Genomic DNA, 18,587 nt, shown 5'->3' with positions numbered 1-18,587 from the left:
GCTTCACCTTGAATATCTCAAGGGAAGGGGCCTCAACCACCTCCCTGGGCAACCTGTTCCAGTGTTCCACCACCCTCATGGTAAAGAATTTTTTCCTAATATCCAATCTAAATCTCCCCTTCTCCAGCTTAAAACCATTGCCCCTCGTCCTGTCACTGCAGGCCTTTGTAAACAGACCCTCCCCAGCCTTCCTGTAGGCCCCCCTCAGGTGCTGGAAGGCCGCTATGAGGTCTCCCCGGAGCCTCGTTTTCTCCAAGCTAAACAACCCCAGCTCCCTCAGTCTGTCCTCATAGGAGAGGTGCTCCAGCCCCCTGATCATTTTGGTGGCCCTCCTCTGGACCCGCTCCATCAGGTCCATGTCCTTTCTATATTGAGGGCTCCAGACCTGCACACAGTACTCCAGGTGAGGTCTCACCAGAGCAGAGTAAAGTGGCAGAATCACCTCTCTGGATCTGCTGGCAACACTTCTTTTGATGCAGCCCAGGATGTGATTGGCCTTCTGGGCTGCGAGAGCACATTGCCTGCTCATGTCCAGCTTCTCGTCAATCAGCACCCCCAAGTCCCTTTCCTCAGGGATGCTTTCTAACACCTCATCCCCCAGTCTGTATTTATACTGAGGATTGTTTCTTCCCAGGTGCAGAATCCTGCACTTGCTTTTGTTGAACCTCATGAGGTTCATCTGGGCCCACCTCTCCAGCCTGTCCAGGTCCCTCTGAATGACACCCCGTCCCTCTGGTGTATCGACAACACCGCACAGCTTGGTGTCATCTGCAAACTTGCTGATGGTGCTCTCAATCCCTCTGTCTATGTCTTTGATAAAAATGTTAAACAGTACTGGTCCCAGGACAGATCCTTGAGGGACACCACTAGTCACTGCTCTCCATCTGGACTTAAAGCCATTGAGTACCACCCTCTGGGTGCGACCATTCAGCCAATCCCTTATCCACCGAACCATCTACCCATCAAATCCGTATCCCTCCAATTTGGTAAGCAGGATGTTGTGAGGAACTGTGTCAAAGGCCTTACAGAAGTCCAGATAGATCACATCCATAGGTCGCCCCTTGTCTACTGACTTAGTCACTTCATCATAGAAGGCCACTAGGTTAGTCAGGCAGGACCTGCCCCTAGTAAAGCCATGTTGGCTGTCCTGAATCATCCCCCTGTCCTCCATGTGCCCAAGCATGGCGTCCAGAAGGATCTGCTCCACGATCTTCCCAGGCACAGAGGTGAGGCTGACAGGTCGGTAGCTCCCAGGGTCCTCCTTTCTTCCCTTTTTAAAAATGGGTGTGATGTTTCCTTTCTTCCAGTCTGCAGGGACTTCACCTGACTGCCATGACTTTTCAAATACCATGGAAAGTGGCTTTGCAACTTCATCAGCCAGTTCCTTCAGGACTCTGGGATGGATTTCATCAGGTCCCATGGACTTGTATATCTTTAGATTCCTTAGGTGATCACGTACCATGCCTTCAGTTATAGTGGGATGGACTTTGTCACCTGGATCCTCAACTTATGGGCCATCAACACAAGAGCTAGGAGGAGAGGGGTTGCCAGTGAAGACTGAGGCAAAAAAATTATTGAGAACTTCCGCCTTCTCCTCCTCCGTTGATACAAGTTCCCCATTGCTGCTCATTAGGGGCGGTACATTTTCTTTAACCTTCCTTTTCTGATTAATGTACCTGTAGAAGCCTTTCTTGTTTTTCTTTCTGTCCCTTGCCAAGTCCAATTCTAGCTGTGCTTTGGCCTCCCTGACCTGATCCCTACACAGCCAGGCAACATCCCTATACTCTTCCCAGGTTGCCTGTCCCTTCTTCCATTTCCTGTGTAGCCCCATCTTGCCCCTTAGTTTGACCAGCAGGTCCCAGTTCAAACATGGTGGTTTCTTGCCTTCCTTACCCAATTTCCTACATGTTGAGATTGAGATCTTTTGTGCTCTATAGAGAGCATCCTTAAAGATCTGCCAGCTTTGTTCTATTCCCTTGTCCCTAAGGGCAGTTTCCCATGGGGTCCTATTTACTAACTCCTTGAAGGGTTGGAAGTTCGCTTTCTTAAAATTTAGCGTCCTGATGGTGTTCCTCTGGGGCTTCAAACTTCTTAAGAGAGTGAACTGCACTAGAGCATGATCACTGCAGCCCAGATTGCCTTCAACTTTGATATCCCTGATGGCCTCACTTGTATTTGTGACCAACAGGTCCAACAATGCATCTCCTCGAGTAGGGCTGGTGATTTCTTGTCTCAAGAAGTTGTCGTCTAGGCACTCTAGAAGCTTCCTGGAATGCCTGCAGCCAGCCATGTTGCTTTTCCAACAGATGTCAGGGTGGTTAAAGTCACCCAGCAGGATGAGAGCCTGTGATCGTGATGCCTCTTCCAGCTGGAGTAAGAAGGCATCGTCGACAGGCTCTGCCTGATCAGGAGGCCTGTAGTAGACTCCTACCACAAGGTTCCCTTTGTTGTCCCGATCTCTAATTCCTACCCACAAGCTTTCTACCTGCTCATGGCTATTCTTTAGCAACAACTCTTCACACTCTAGCCATTTCTTCACATAGAGGGCAACACCTCCACCCCTTCTTCCTCTCCTGTCCCTTCTGAATAGTTTGTAGCCATCAATGGCCACACTCCAGTCGTAGGACTCGTCCCACCAAGTTTCCGTAATTGCTACTATGTCGTAGCTTTCCTGTAGCAGGATGGCTTCCAACTCTTCCTGTTTGTTTCCCATGCTGTGTGCATTGGTGTAGAGACACTTTAGTCGGTCTGCTGGCTGTGTCTCCTTCTTAGAGGGGCACTCCACTGATCCCCCAACATGTTTTGTGCTAAATACACTTCTGTCCCCTATTGTCTCAGGGGATCTCGGTCCCTCTCTGCAAGACCATGCCTTTGTTACAGTATTTACAGCATCTCCCACTTCAAGTGAGATGGCAGGCTGAAGGCTCTCCTTGGGCTTATTTCTGCTGGACTTGTGTTTAACCCCTTCCCCCTTCGAGCCTAGTTTAAAGCCCTTTCAACAAGCCCTGCCAACTCACATGCCAGTATCTTTTTCCCCCTCTGAGACAGATGTATTCCATCCGTTGCTAGGAGACCTGGTGCCGTATGAAGTTCCCCAAGATTAAAAAACCCAAAGTTTTGTTGGTGGCACTAGTTTCTGAGCCACTTGTTAATCATGCATATTTTTTAATTCCTCTCGGTATTCCTACCTGCGACTAAGGGTACTGACGAGAAAATTATCTGTGCCCCTGATCCCTCAACCAGTTTCCCCAGTGTCTTAAAGTCCTTTTTGATTGTTTTTGAATTTCCAGTGTTGACTTCATCGCTACCCACCTGAATAACTACTAACAGATAGTAGTCAGAGGGCTGTACCAGACTTGGCAGCCTTCTGGTAACGTCTCTGACCCAGGCCCCAGGGAGGCAGCAGACTTCCCTGTGGGAAGGATCCGGCTGACATATGGGACCCTCTGTTCCCTTCAGAAGGGAGTCACCAATAACAATAACCTTCCTCTTTTTTTGTAGTGTAGAGGTTCTGATGCGAGGGGGAGACTGATTTGCTTTAGGTGACTCCCCAGACGGTGCTTCTTCTATCTTCTCATTTGCCTCACCCTCAACCTCCAGTGCCCCATACTTGTTGTGCAGGGGTAAATGGAGAGAGGAGGCGGGCTGTGAGGGTTTTCCCTTGCCTCTTCTAACAGGCACTTGTATCCATTCCTCCTTCTTCCTTGGGTCACCTCCCTCTGCTACAGGGGTCTGCAGCACCTGATACCACACATCTAGTTCTTGTTCGCATTCCCTTATGGATCTTACTCTACGGACTTCTTCCCTTAGTTCAGCCACCATGTTAAGCAGATCGCTGATCTGCTCACACCTAACACAGATGGTGTCTCTGCCACCCTTTGTTGCAAGGTTCCAGCACTCACTGCAGCCAGTTGCCTGGGTGCCTGCATGTTTGTGTGGGGCCTCAGTTTGGGTACCCACAGTTTTTTTAATAGCCTTTGGCCGAGTTCCAACCATGATTCAAAAAATCTCTTCTGCCAAGTGACTACTATTTTTTTTTTTCTGTATGTCGTCCGCCGCCTGCTAGACCAGTCGGCTGCCGCCGCCTCGCCGACCGCCAGATACACAGATATGTGTGTCTGTCTGTGGCCACCCCATATGTGTGTCTGTCTGTCTGTAGACCCACAATGCATATGTTCTGCACTCCCAGGAACATTGTAGGAAAAGGCAGGCCTTCCTGTCACAGAATACTCAACATGGTCTGCCACCATAAAAAAAATACAAACTTCTTCTGCTAGTCCCGCCACTTCTTCCAGTTAAGAGGAAATCACACCATCAATATCTCATCACAAAAAAGGAGGCATGACTTCCTGCACAAGTGTAGGGGCAACCAAATCATCCAGCTTAAGAGAAAGAAATACCTGTAGTCTGCTTCACGCCTCAACAATACACCTCAGTTCTGGTTTTCATGGATCAGTCCTTTCCTGCCCTCTCCAGAACCAAACTACTAGTTTCCATACTGAAGCAATGTATTTGATCCTTTCCAGAAGAAACATTGTACTGTGAGTGATTATCAAAACAATTATTCATTACTGTGCATTGACCATCATATTCTTTTTGATATCCACTGGCATGAAAACAGAAATCACACTGCTTAGGAAAACAGATCCAGCTTCTGAACACGGGTAGTTTCCACTTGATTATCTGAAAAACATAACCTTGATACATCTCTAATGATTAGAGACCTTTTAAGCGTTTCATATAATTCTCTTGTTTTCCAGATGAAGCAGATGCAGCATTTGATTGCTTAAGAGCTGAATTAAATCCTATTAGCAATCCTCTTGCATAGCAGTTTTGCATATTCAAGTATAGTCTGAAAAATACAATGTTCAGTAAATAATTACAAAAGAGAATTCATTTTAGTCTTGCTCAATAACTTGTTTTAAACACAGCAAATTCCCACATCTTCTATACTCCCCAAAGAAATAGATAATTTGAAACACTTGTGGTCTTAGCACCTTTCAGTTTTCATACACTTTTGCAAAACAGAAAGATGCACTTTCCATTCATGACATGGGGGATGGGGAGCAAGTAACCTTAATAAAATTTCCCATTTACACTAGGGAATTTAATTAGTTTTAAGTGTAGTAAGTTCATGAAACATTACATTTAACCTACTGTCCCAAAGTAGGCTAAACAGCCCACTGAAACTTATTGGCGTTCTTCGGAGGTTGGTTCTGGGACCAGTGCTGTTTTAACATCTTTGTCAGAGACATGGACAGTTGTCAGTACCCTTAGCAAGTCTGCCGATAACACCAAGCTGTGAGGAGCGGTCAACACATTGGAGGGAAAGGATGCCATCCAGAGGGACCCGGACAGGCTAGAGACATGAGCCTGTGCAAACCTCAAAGTTCAACAAGGTCAAGTGCAAGGTCCTGCACCTGGTTCACACCAATCCTAAGCACAAACACAGGCTGGGCAGAGAATGGATTGAGAGCAACCCTGAGGAGAGGGACTTGGGGGTGTTGGTTGATGAGAAGCTTAACATGACCCAGCAATGTGCACCTGCAGCCCAGGAAGCCAACAGCACACTAGCCTGCATCAAAAGAAGCATGGCCAGCACATCAATGGAGGTGACTCTGCTCCTCTACTCCACTCTGGTGAGACCCCACCTGGAGTACTGTGTCCAGTTCTGGAGCCCCCAACATAAGAAGGAAATGGCTGTTGGAGCTAATCCGGAGGAGGGCCACAAAGATGATCAGAGGGCTGGAGCACCTCTCCTACAAAGAAAGGATGAGAGAGTTGGGGCTGTTCAGCCCAGAGAAGAGAAGGCTCCAGGGAGACCTTTTAGCAGCCTTCCAGTGCTTAAAGGGGGCCTACAGGAGAGATGGGGATGGACTGTTTATCAGGGGGTGCAGCAATAGGACAAGGGGTAACAGTTTCAAAATGAAAGAAGATAGATTTAGATTAGATATAAGGAAGAAATTCTTTATTGTGAGGGTAGTGAGACCCTGAAACAGGTTAGCCAGAGAAGCTGTGGATGCCTCATCATTGGAAGTGTTCAACATAAGGTTGGATGGCACTTTGAGCAACCTGGTATAGGAAGATGTCCCTGCTCATGGTAGGGGGCTTGGAATTAGGTGATCTTTAAGGCCCCTTCCAACCCAAACCATTCTATGATTTCATGAAATAATCTTGAAAATCAATTAAGTAGTGCCTAAATTTTTAATGTCATGCCATGAAGAGCCGGATATAGCTACAGGCACAGCTCTTGAGCCAGCACCAAGCAGAGCTAGTCCATTCATACAGAACAGCTCTTACTTGCACTGGCACTGCACTACATTCAAGCCAAAGTTGCCAAACTGCTTACTACTAAAGAGCAGTATTAAGCAGAAAAATCTTAGAAGTCTCTCTACCATCTCTACCCTCAGAATAAACTGAAACAGTAACTTGGCATTACAGTTTCTTTACAGCTGAAACAGATGTTGCTATTTTCTTTGAATTAAAACAATACTCGGAATAATCTGAAATAGAAGCAGTTCATTTGAAGAAGGAAAGTTAACTAGCCAAATGCAGGTGTAAGAGATAAGCTTCCTTGTTAAAACAGAATTTTAGGAATTTATTTTACTTTTTAAAACAATTACATCTTAAAGTTGGTTAAGTTTATCAGGCACAAATAATGCATCTTAGCTAGTTTGTATGCATAAGAGGACATTTCAGTAAATTTATCAGGCCTAATCAGCATGCTTAAGTGTAAAAGTACATCAAAAACGTTCCATGTGCTCAAGCTGCAATAACTGGATAGCTTCCAAAATACTGAGAGGCAAACAAGTCTAAGTTAGCTATTTAAAAGTGTTTTCATAGTGAACGAATTACTATATTGTGATTGCTATTACCTATATCAAAAAGGGAGGTAAAATGGGTTTGTGGTTGCTCGTGTACGAACATTATATGCGGCTTTAGGAAAAAATCCAAAAGGCTGCAACAGAAGACATAGTACACTGGTTTGAATTACTCCAAGATATTGATCTTGCCAACCTTCTCATCTGCAAGAATGTTATTCAAGAATGAAAATCATCTGAGGTCTAATCAAATGCAATATACCAAAAGGCAAAAAACTTCATCTCAAGATTAATTCTGCAGCACCTTCCTCTTTAACCAGTTCTGAAATAGCTTATGTTGAAAGAAAAGCTGCTCAGCTAGAGAGAAGTTATTGCTATTCTTTCAGTTTCTGGTCTTGAATTAGTCAATGAACATGACGATATGTCAGCTAAGGTTGGTTTACCAAAAAAAAAAAAAAACCCCACAAACACAACAAAAAACCCAAAACCCACAAAAACAAAAAACCCAAGCTCCTCCTAACACGCACTCCCTCCTTCCTTCCTTCCATAGTTGAACTATTTTTGCAAGTTACAATGCCTTTCTTCTGACATGAGCACTCAAGGCGTTCACAGCACATTGCAGTGGTCTCCGAAGGGTGTACAATACAGTCCATTGGAAGCATGGGAAGAAAAGTATTTTTTGTAATGTTAACAAAGTACAACAAGATTTCTAAAAGTGTTTGTCATCTTTATCTCATCCTTCAATATCTATTTTTTACCATACACAATATTAGTACAGTAGTTCATGTCTGTGATTTATAAGTAAATAAATATACATATATTAGGGGTGGACGCTCAAAAATATTTTATTGATACCACCGTGCTGTCAAAAGACTGTGGAGACCACTGGCGTATTGGATCAGAGAACTAACTTACCACATCTAGTGCAAAATTTTGCAGTGCTTTCTGTAAACCAGATCAGTTCCCAGATCCAACTCAAAAACACAGACATCACCACAGGAGAGAGCACAAAAGTTTACCCTTTTTGCAGCAGCCCAAACTTGTGCTGTCAAACTATAACCTGTCAGAAGTGCTCAGTTAGTTCCAGCTTCTCTGGAACAAAACAAAAACAAAGCACTAAGAACAGCAGATTAGCAGTTTGCCAAAGAGCATTCAAGGACTTCAGTATTCTATAGATGTTTTGGACTACAGACTTATCACACAGATCAGATACGGGAGATTCAAGCATCAAGCAATGTAAAGTTAAAAAATACACATGCTCCTTATAAAACACAAATTTTAGGAGGACTAACATGATTTACTGCTGCAAAGAGAGCACTACATTAATTATTTTCCCTTGATGAAGATGGTGGTAATTAAATGGAATAGCAGGATAAGCAAAGTGAGGATTCTCCACGCAGATTGAAAAAGCATAAACACCACTCTGCATGATGCTAGTAAAGCCTTATCTGAGTACAAGTGCATCGAGCCGTTTCTCAGAAGTGATGAATGAGAACAGTGACAAATCAAAGGCTTCTAGGATGTCCAAGAGCACAGAGATCAAGACTAAGAGTTTTCTCTTGTTTTATTTTAGTACAATGAAGTTCAGAAAGAAAATTCAAGTTCTGCTTAGAAACATAAAGGAGAGCAAGGAGGAAAGGAAGCTATCCAAACTGAATTACACTGGCTCAAGAACTAAGACTTACTGACTGTGAGCAAGATTCAGTTTTTATTGTTCTACCTTGCTATCTGCAACAGGGTCTAAATCTTCCGGCAGAGTGAGAGTGAAGGAAGCTGTTTTTAAAGACAGACCTTACGTAACATGGCCAGCTAACTTGGTAGCCTAGAAACATCTAGAATCATCTTTTAGCCTCTTATGCATCTTGAGCTGAGCTCCGTTTTCCTTACGGGCTAAGCAGACACAAAACAAGAACTGAAAATAAAAAAAAATACAAACAAATGTTAGAAGTTCAGCAGTCGTTTAACATTTTCAAGAGAGAATACATTCTTTGTTAAAAAGCAGTGCCATACGCTGCCTTTTCACTGCGGTTAAGACAAACATTTTAAGTTATCACATAAGAGGAAAAACTGCAATGTTCAAGAAAACACAAATCAAAGCCAGAAAGATAGTTTAAAAAACCCCAGTCATCCAACACGGGCAAAAACAAACATAAAAACCTCAATTCTGCATGAAGATTATTGGTAATTTATTCCTTACTTCTACCTCCGAATTCAGAGGACAGGTGCATGGTTTTCTGTGTGGGAGAAAGCAAAGCACAGTTGTGTTTTTAAATGCGCTTTTTGTTTTGTTTTCTAATTTGTGCTGGCCGGGGGGGGGATGTAGTGCAAAGATCTTCCTCTGAGATCACTACGGTCTAGCCTGTCAAGGGAACCAAGCAGTACTCTCTCAGTATTTAACAAACAGAACAAAGCTACCAGTAGAGGGCTTGGTTCACGTAACATCTATTTACCGCAGCTGTAACTGGCAGCACAGAAGTCATACCAAATCAGAATCGCTTGCATACTGCGAATTATATTTTTTTCTAAGAATAAGTAGTACTATACAGAAAAACTATAAATTAATGCATTGTAGTGGATTACTAAAATACAGTCCAATTCTGAATACTTTAAAAGTATTCACCTTTCAGAGTCATAAGGTCAAGGTAAGTATCATAACGAGTCATAACGGCATGGTAATTTTTACATCGAGGAAGCCATAAAGGCAGATGGAATGTCTTCCACAGGCTATAGCTTTACTTACAGATGTAGCTGACCTAGGCAAAACAGATATTCCTAAACTATGAGACAAAAAAAAAGAAAAAGAAAAGCTAGGACACTTTTAATCTTCCTACTGTCTGAAGGCAGATCTCCTCAAGAGGGCAGGGGACACCGCTGCAACTGCGACAAAAACTAACATACCATGGTATGCCGTTTCCCTCCCACTGCTCTGTTAATAATCATCTTCTCACCTCTACATCTCTGGAGACCAATGCTCCTGCAAAGCATCACCTTATTTATGAGATTACCAACTCCAACAGCACCACTGAATTCCCTCTAACATCTCTCTAAAACAGAGTAAGATTAACACATACCAATTGGGTCAGACAAAGCTGATCACCTTGGCTATCTGCACCCAATGCTACATGAAGACCCCTCACTTGAAATTTAACATGATAGACCAAGATCAGTGGTCTGCAATTCACCCACTTCAGGGTACTGCAACATCACCTAGCCGTGTTTCCACAACCAGTTTCAAGAACAACCCCTTTCTTTTCTACTTTTTCTTTTAAAAGGAGAAAAAGAATAACAAACTTTAACTGCAAGATGAAATTACTAAATTCAAAGCAGTGAACCACAATGCTGGTGACATTTTTGGATCAGTTGTAACACAGAATAACTGCAAACGTTGACGCACAGGGTCAAGAAGCAGGGGCATAACAACAGGTCCTTACATAGTGCAGATTTTATGTAATGGTACTAGGGTGTTTATACCAGCTGCCCTGCTAAGCCTTTGACATACATGCTATGCAAGTTAGTACAAAAACCACAGCTAAGGAGCAAGCTTAATTTTTCAAGTTCTTCGAAGTCAGTGAAATATCTTCTTTAATGCATAGCATCATTCAACACTACAGACCATTACTGTTTGTCAGCAGGAACTGAAGTCACTTTGGGAATGGAGTCAATAAGCCCCCTGAAACACAGCGAAAAAAGCACAACAGCTTTGTGAACATCATTCATATAAAAAGTACAGCGCCACCATGATTTAAAAAGTTATCAGCGCTCTGCGGCCATAAAATCAAGTACATAAGCATAGATATGGTATATTTTACACTCTAAAGACTGAGAAAAATGTAGGTATTCAATGCTATTAGGATGCATAACACATCCTTATTAAAAGCTTTTGTGTTCTAAACTTTATTTTGCAAACTGTTTTCCTAAGTCTGAAGTGAAAATAATTGTTTCCCCTCTTCATATAAGCCTAAATGCTTGCTAACACATTAATTGCTTTGGAAATGAAACAGCTGGGGTCCTACATAGAACTTCAACTTAACTTGTGAAGTTTGCACCATAGCAGTTTTTAAAATTAATACTGAGGTATAATACTAAATGTAATTTTAACAGCATATTCTACCCCACCTCCCTTTTTTTTTTGGGGGGGAGAGGGGTGGGGGTAGGGGCAGAGCAAACAGGACATCACTGTAAAAAGAAAACATTTTCACATGGACATGTATCCATGCTGCAGAACAAATCTGTGACATTTGAGAAATGAATAATTTGAGTTAATTAATGCCCACAATGAAACTGTTCTGATAATGATCCTGTAATTAGGTTGTCTACAGCTCCTCTATGCCACAACCTACCAAGAAAATTGCTTGCCATGCTTTGTAATGAAATATGAAGAAATTACACTTGCAGAAACCATAGTTCCAGAATAAGGCAGATTCCATGCTGAAATGTCTTAATGGTGTCATAAAGAGCTTTCTTGACTGCTGCAATATAAACACAACAAAAACCTATCTGCCAAGCTTAGAAATTCAAGTGATGTTCTGCTTACGGAGCAGAGTATCTAACAACCTAAGAACCTGATCAACTCACCATGGAACAGGAGGCAGAATAAAAAAAATAAAATAAAAAAAAAAAAAATCAGTGTTTTCACATATGTTACATGGTTTATTTTTAGCATAACTAACTCCATGCACAAGACAGTAATTGCCAGCTTCCATTCCATACTAACTTAGAATCAGACTACAGAACGTCATTTAACTCCATCAGGAGGGGACCTGAAAGGCTAGAGTAATTTGCTGTTACAGTTAGTAATTATTTTGATATCTAACCTCAAATGCTGCAAGGAAGTACCTCTCTAGCACACCAAACAATTATTTCTACCAGAACAGATGGAGAGTCAGTTTCAAAAAGCACACTTAAAGATTATCACCATACCCTCCTCGAAACCCCCACAGATCAGTGCAGATGCACTGAGCTGCCTAATAATGGACAGTCTCCAAAGAACATGTATTTTCTCATGGAACTCCACCTATAAGGAGTAAAAGGTAGGGTGAAAAGAGTCCTAGAAACAGAGTATTTTTCCCTTCATTAGGATGTGGCACAAGTGTTCCCTTATTTCCCTAAAGCCAACAGAAAAAACCACTAGAACATGGTATTTGGCTGTGGTCTAAGAAGTCCAAGAGGCAATTTTCAGACTGCAAGAAAAAAGCATTGCAATAGTTTGATCTGGCCTTAGTTTAGTCATGATAGTTCAATCATGATCTAAAAAAATACATCAAATTAATAACAGGTTCAGCTAAAGCTTGCCTTTTAACAAAGACAGCCTGCAATGCAAATAAGCTTCCACTGTAACTCGTCTCCAATAACATACTGACTAGTCCAAAATAGAAAGAGCTTGACACGCACACAGCTTCAAGAATTTCTGAAGCCTTGATCACAACGCCCTCACACGCAGGGCTACCCAGCACGACTGAAAAGGCTCCTTAAGGAGAAGGAGCCTGGGCTGTATCTGTGCAGCCCTCAGCATCACGCCAGGAGGCGGCTTGGTTCGGCACTGGCTGCGCAGGGACAAGCATGCGTTTTCAGCTGGTTAGGAGACAAACCTCTTGTCACTACTGCAAGCGAGCGCATCCTTCTTGATTAATTTTTTTTTCTTTTTTTTTTTTTTTTTTTTTTTAGCATCTCTTCCAAACGTTTTCATTCCCCTTCCCAGGCTAACACCTCCGGCAGACCCCAAATTCCGTATCTGTTGAAGGCGATAGGGACCAGCAGCGGAAAACCGCTGCGCCTGTATCAGATCCTCCCTCGGTTGTGGAAAACCTATTTGCCCCGCAGACCTACAGCTGTAACTGCCTCTCACTACGGGGAGCTTCTCGCAAAAATGGGGGAGGGAGAGAGGGGAAGACGGCGGCGAACCCCCCCCCCTCCCACTGCGTCATGAAAATGAAAAAAATAACTAAAAAAAAAAAAAAAAGGGAGAAAGACGCAAGCGACCCGGTGCATTCGCGCTTGTTTGCGCCTCCTCGAGGCTCAGCCGGCTTTTGGCTTTTTCCTCCCACCACAGCCGGCGGGCACCGAGCACCTCCCGCGGGGGCAAGCGGCGGGACCGGGGCCGCTGCCCCGCCCGGCGCGGGGGGCGGCCAGGGGATGGCCGGGGAGATGGCGGGGGCGGGGGAGTCCGCGGCGGCCGCTCACCTTGTCCAGCTCATCGTGCAGCTCGGCCAGGCTGGGCCGGATGAGCTTCTCGCCCAGGTCGGCGGCCGTGTGGCGGTAGTGGTCGATGCGGGGCACGGCGTCCATGGTGTTGTGGCCGAAGGTGCGCAGGTAGTAGGTGTTGGTGTGGGTGTCATAGTAGTAGTGGTGGTGCCCGCCGGAGTGGAGGCTGCCCTCGCTCAGCACCGTGTCGCCGCCGTTCTGGAAGCTGACATTGCCGCCCTCCGAGCTGCCGCCCCCCGGCTCGCCGGGGCTCTCGTCGCCGGCCGACGGGTCCACGAAGTTCACCCGAAACCTGCCCTTGGCTTCCTCACTACCCTTCCCCGCCGCGCCGCCGCCGCCCCCGCTCGCCTTGCGGGATTCCTCGGGCGGCCGGCTGGCGCCCTCGGCCACCAGGTCCACCTGGAAGCGGCTCTGGCTGGGCGTGGGACCCAGCGGTCTGCCCAGCGCACCGCCGCCCGCCGCATCCTTTCCCTCCTCTTCCTCCGGGCGCAGCTCCGAGCCCACGGCCGCCGGGGCAGCGAGGCCGGGTGGAGGCAGCTCCTCCCGCTGCGGCTGCTGCTGCTTGCCCTCCATGCCTGTCCGCTCCTGCACTGCGCGCGGCGCCGGCTGCTCTGAGCGCCCCTCGCGGCAGCGCCTCCGCCGCTTTAAGCCGCCAACCAGCGCCTGGGGCTGCGGCGCGCGGCAGTCGACGCCAGCCGCCGCGCGCGCCCGGCCCCGCCCAGCCGCAGCGCTAAGTGGTGGTGATGATACCGCCGCCGCCCCCCCCCACCACCCGCCCCGCGCCCCCTCAGCGGCGCCCGGCCCCGCCGCCGCCCTCCCGCCCCGCACCGGCCGCTCTCCCGCTTCTCCGCCTTCCCCGCTACGCCCAGGCGCCGCCCGCCCCTCTGACAGCGCCGCCCGGGGAGGAGCGCCCGCACCGGGCGAGCCCACCCCGCGGCGGCAAGCGGGAGGGAGCGGCGCCGCAGCCGGCGCGGGCGCGCCGGAGCCGGCAAGGAAACGGCCCCCCCGCCCTCCGGTACCCTCCGGCTGCCCGCCCCCGCCCTCCGGCCGCTCCACCTGATCCCCGCTCGGCGGAGGCAAGAACTCGGGCGCGAACCGGACAGCGCCGCCTCGCCGCACCCGCTCCCTCCCCAGCTCGGGCGGAGGCGAGATGCTGGGGGCCGTCGGCGCCGCCTGCTTCCCCAGACTCCGCCCGCTCCCGGCTGCTGCGGCGGCGGGAGCGGGGAGGGCGGCGGCTCCTCCTGCCCCAAACTATGGCCGCCGCCGCATCGGCCCCGCGGCGGCCCGGGAAGGGACGGGGTGGGAGGAGGGCGAAGCAGCGGCACCGCGGCCTTCGCCCGCCTGGCGAAGCGATTCAGCCCGCCGGCCGCCGCCACATCTCGCGAGAGGAGCGCCGGCGGCGGGGGATGCGCGGGCCGCGCCGGCTGCCACTCCCCCTCTCACAGAGACAGCCGCGGCGGGAGCCCAGCAGCCCCCGGCCGGGCGGCAGGAGGAGAGGCCCCGCCGCACATGGCAGCCGAGGCGGCTGCCAGATCTCCTCCTCGTCCCCGGCCGCTGCCCGAAGCCCTTCGAAGGCGGCGGGCGGGAGGCCAGGCGGCCGCGGGGCTGCGAGGCCCGGGCAGCTCAGCGGCCGCCGGCTCACAGCCGTGCAAAACCCCCGACCCCGCTTTGAGCCGCCCCATATTGGTCTTTGCCGCACGCCACCTAGTTGCGCTCCGTAACGTTGTCCGGGTGTAAAGGGTGCGGATGTACGGCTTGGACGAGTAAGTGCCCAAATGAGTTGTGTGCCTGAGTGTAAGCGTGGACCGATAAATGCCCGGGATGCTGAGGAATATTTGCCCGCGGGTACCTTGAAGGAGGAATTAAACGAGGAGCGCAAAAGTGGGGTGGTTGTGTGAGTGCAGCGTTCACCTGCCAGCCTCCGAGTGTGCTGTAAAAATAATTTTCTCCTTGCATAGTAGATCTGATGTCAGCAATAAATCTTTTTTTGTGTCCCGTATTGCAACACTTCACCCCTATTCTCTTAGATTGGATTCTTTTTGCAAAACATATATATAGAATCCTCAAATCATAGAGTCATCTGGGTTAGATGGAACCCCTAAGATCAACAAGTCCGACCGTTAGCCTAGCACTGCCAAGTCCACCACTAAACCATGTCCCTAAGCTCCACATCTACATGTCTTTTAAACACCTCCAGGGATGGTGACTCAACCGCTTTTATGGGCAGCCTGTTTTAATGCTTTAATAACCCTTTCTGTGAAGAAATTTTTCATCATATTCATCCTAAACCTCCTCTGGCACAACTTGAGTCCATTTCCTCTTGCCCTATCGACTGTGACATGGGGGAAGCAACCGACCCCCACCTCCCTACAACCTCCTTTCAGGTAGTTGTATAGAGAGATAAGGTCTCCCCTTAAAGCCTCCTTTTCTCTGGGCTGAACAACCCCAGCTCCCTCAGCCGCTCCTCATAAGGCTTGTGCTCTAGACCCTTCACCAGCTTCATTGCTCCTCTTTGGATGTGCTCCAGCAGCCCTTTAATTTAAAAAATGCAATCGTTCTGCCTCCCCTGTCTTAGTGGAACATAGGTGTCTGGATAATCCATTAAAGCATGAGAGGTTAGCTCTGAGGCTGTGAAAAAGAAACCTCAGATGTAAGTAAAATCCTTCTACTTCCGTAGTAAGAACTTGGAAAGGGATCCACCAATAATTTTCCATCATGTATTTTTATTGTCTTTACCCTTGAAGGTAAAGGGTAGCTCACAGAATAGCAGGAGAGCTGGGCAACAGTTGCCAAAACCAGTTTTATCTTCCTTAGTTGCTAAATACCATCAACTAAACATTCACTGAAGTTAGTCCTCTCAAGCGATGACACCTCTTTATTTCAAAAACATTTTGGTTGGTACTTGTTGGTTCCACATCTTTTCCTAATCATGTACACTTTTGTGTATTTTTGCCCTCTGTCTAGCAAACTCTGAGTGCCAACATCCGTTCTCTAGCTCACCACATCTCTACTGTTTCACTTAATTTAACAAACGTGGTGATATAATCCAACAGAAAAGACTGGAGTTATAAAACAAAGCTTGCTTTTTCTTAACAGTTACTTAGAGGAAGAAGTATTTCTATTTTAAGGGATGTGTACATGTGTAAAAAAGCTGAGGACACTTTAATAGATTGAAAAGGTGGGTATGCTGATCGTGTTCAAACACTGTTCTAGAAGAAGAACAAAAATCATACATTTTAAAATTGTTTGAGGAATTCCTTTATGGACTCCAAAACTCTTAAGAGTAACAAATTAAAAAAGACAGGATTCAGCAAATTTTCAGAGTGTAAAGACTAAACAAAAATCTGTGAGTAGACTGGAAAACAAAAGATTAAACCACAATGAAATTTTTACTTGTGTCGGGGAGTAAGGACTTCAGAACCAGTGGATGATAAAGAGAACAAGTCAGAATAAAGGATTTTGGTTCAGAATTGAAAGCAAACAGCACTAGAACTGCAGATCATGTGCAAAGAAAATCCTCCACCGTACATTTTGCATAAACAAACATAAACACTGCATGACCAACACCTGCACAGAATGTCATAGAGTAAGGTGTTTGGAGGCAATTCAGATTTGGAAATGGTTATTTCTGACTATTCCCTGTATAAATAAGCAACAGGAAGGAGGAGGGAAGCAGCGTGTGAAATCCCATATTCATCATACAGTTGGTGATGATGGGATTGTACTATGATGTTTAGCTGTTTTCAATTGAACAGCATTCTATATGTACAGCTTGATAGGTATTGGCTACATCTGCAGGGCCCAGAGCCTGCCTGCCTGATGTCAGTTCCTCTTTTGTCTTTGTTTATATTACTGCAGTGCCATGCTCAAACATTTAACCTGTCGTGAAGTTCTGCGTTCCCAGGATCAGTGATCAGGTTGGCCTCGCTCATACTGAGGTGGCAGATGGAGACCTTGCACTTCAGACTTCAAGAAGAGGTTCCTTCTTAGAAGAAGGAAGAGGGAACTGGGTGGGAAGAGTATGCTAATGGAAAGAAAATGGGGCACAGAAAAGCTGTAAGAGAGAAGAGTCTGTCATCCTAGTGGAAAGATAGTAGGACACAGGATTCCATACAAGGGAAAACCATACGGACATGAAAGAAGAAGACAAGGTGTAGCATTCATAGCAAATGAACTTTGTGAGGTGCATCCATCTAACGTAATGTGAGATAATGCTAAATACTGGCATTGAAGAAAGCAAAGAACTGAGGCTGCTACCACAGTCCCTGTGAAAGGCAAGGAAATAGAGGACCCAAGAATAAGAAGATAGATGAGAAACATGGAGGCCTCAGAACCAAAAGCATCAAGGAAATTAAGCACTGTATGGGAAAGTGACAAGAGCAAGAGAAAAATGGACCAAGTCTTCATAAAGATCATGGGACTTCACATGGCCTGTGAGAAGAGTGAGAGAATCTTTAACAGTCAAGGAGAGTAAGAGGCACACAAACTCCCGTTAACTGCCAAGTAAAATGACATTGATACTGAAAAATACACTTTGAAGAAAAAATAAAAATAAAAAAATTAACTTTGAGCTTTTAATTAAATGTTTTCTGAGATACTACTACTTAAAACATTAACACAGTAGAGTCTGGCTGTCATTGGTGAACAAAACAAAAACCTAATAAAAGTATGCAATACATTAATTCTAGCTAAAATTGTTTACCACAGAATGTTAACTTTTTTTTTTTTTTCTTTACAAAGTGTAGAGGAAGGAGCTGTGGAGGGTTTCAGTGTCCTGTAAAAGATGCAAAAGCACTACTGAAAATTGTAAATTTGGTTTTGGTAGTTTAAAAACTTCAAAACATGTGAATAATATTTATTTACACATGTGTAATACATAAACTTACTGGAGAAAATATCAGATGCAGTTGGCTTGATTACCCTTATCTGTGGTATCTTTCGTCACCAGACGTATCCTTTTGGCACAGGAGGGCATCAGAAGGGTCTGAGAGAGTGGCTGTCAGCATTGGTAAAATGAATTTAACACCTGTATGAAACTCCACATAAGATGATCAGAACAAAACAGCTGTCCTGGTTCAGCCAAAGCTTTCGTTTAATCCAGTACCCAGCCTGCAGCAGTGGCCACCAAGGCAAGACTGCCTAAGAACAGGGCAAGCACAGGTCTTACAGGTACTTTCCCAGCCTCCAACCCCTTGCATGGCTAAGCAAGCCAGAGGGGCTTTCTCTTCCATGAACTTGTCTGGTTTCCCCAGTGTCCCATGGCAGGGACTTCCCCATGTAGACATGGTGTGAGTAACTGCCTCCTTTTTCTACTTTGGATTTGCCGTTTGCCAGTTTCATCATTCACTCCATAGTGCTCATTTGATATCCAATATGAAACACTAGAAAATGCAGCCACTGTATGACATTATGATTATCATGGACATTTATACCTTGACCAGATCTCTCTTCCATTTGCCATTTTTCCAAGTAGAAGAATGCTAGTCAAGTCCTTGCTCCTGTGGACACCACATATCCTTGCTCCTCTGGTTCTACCAGATCCTTTTTGAGATGCGCACACAGTGT

At 46.1% G+C, this 18,587-nt stretch overlaps 1 protein-coding gene across 1 annotated transcript in view; it reads right to left on the bottom strand.

Moving 5' to 3' along the window:
* The window catches only part of SLC12A2 (solute carrier family 12 member 2), a 68,061-nt gene extending 54,466 nt beyond the window's left edge, over positions 1-13,595 (bottom strand). Inside the window, exon 1 of the mRNA XM_074166842.1 lies at positions 13,002-13,595. Within this exon, the coding sequence (XP_074022943.1) occupies positions 13,002-13,595 (594 nt within the window). The remainder of the gene's footprint in view (positions 1-13,001) is intronic.
* Between the last annotated feature and the right edge of the window lie 4,992 nt (positions 13,596-18,587).

This window comes from Numenius arquata, chromosome Z, assembly GCF_964106895.1.
Source record: "Numenius arquata chromosome Z, bNumArq3.hap1.1, whole genome shotgun sequence".
NCBI classification, from domain to species: Eukaryota; Metazoa; Chordata; class Aves; order Charadriiformes; family Scolopacidae; genus Numenius; species Numenius arquata.
The sequence above is the reverse complement of the archived record's forward strand: the minus strand, read 5'-3'. Positions and strand labels throughout refer to the sequence as shown.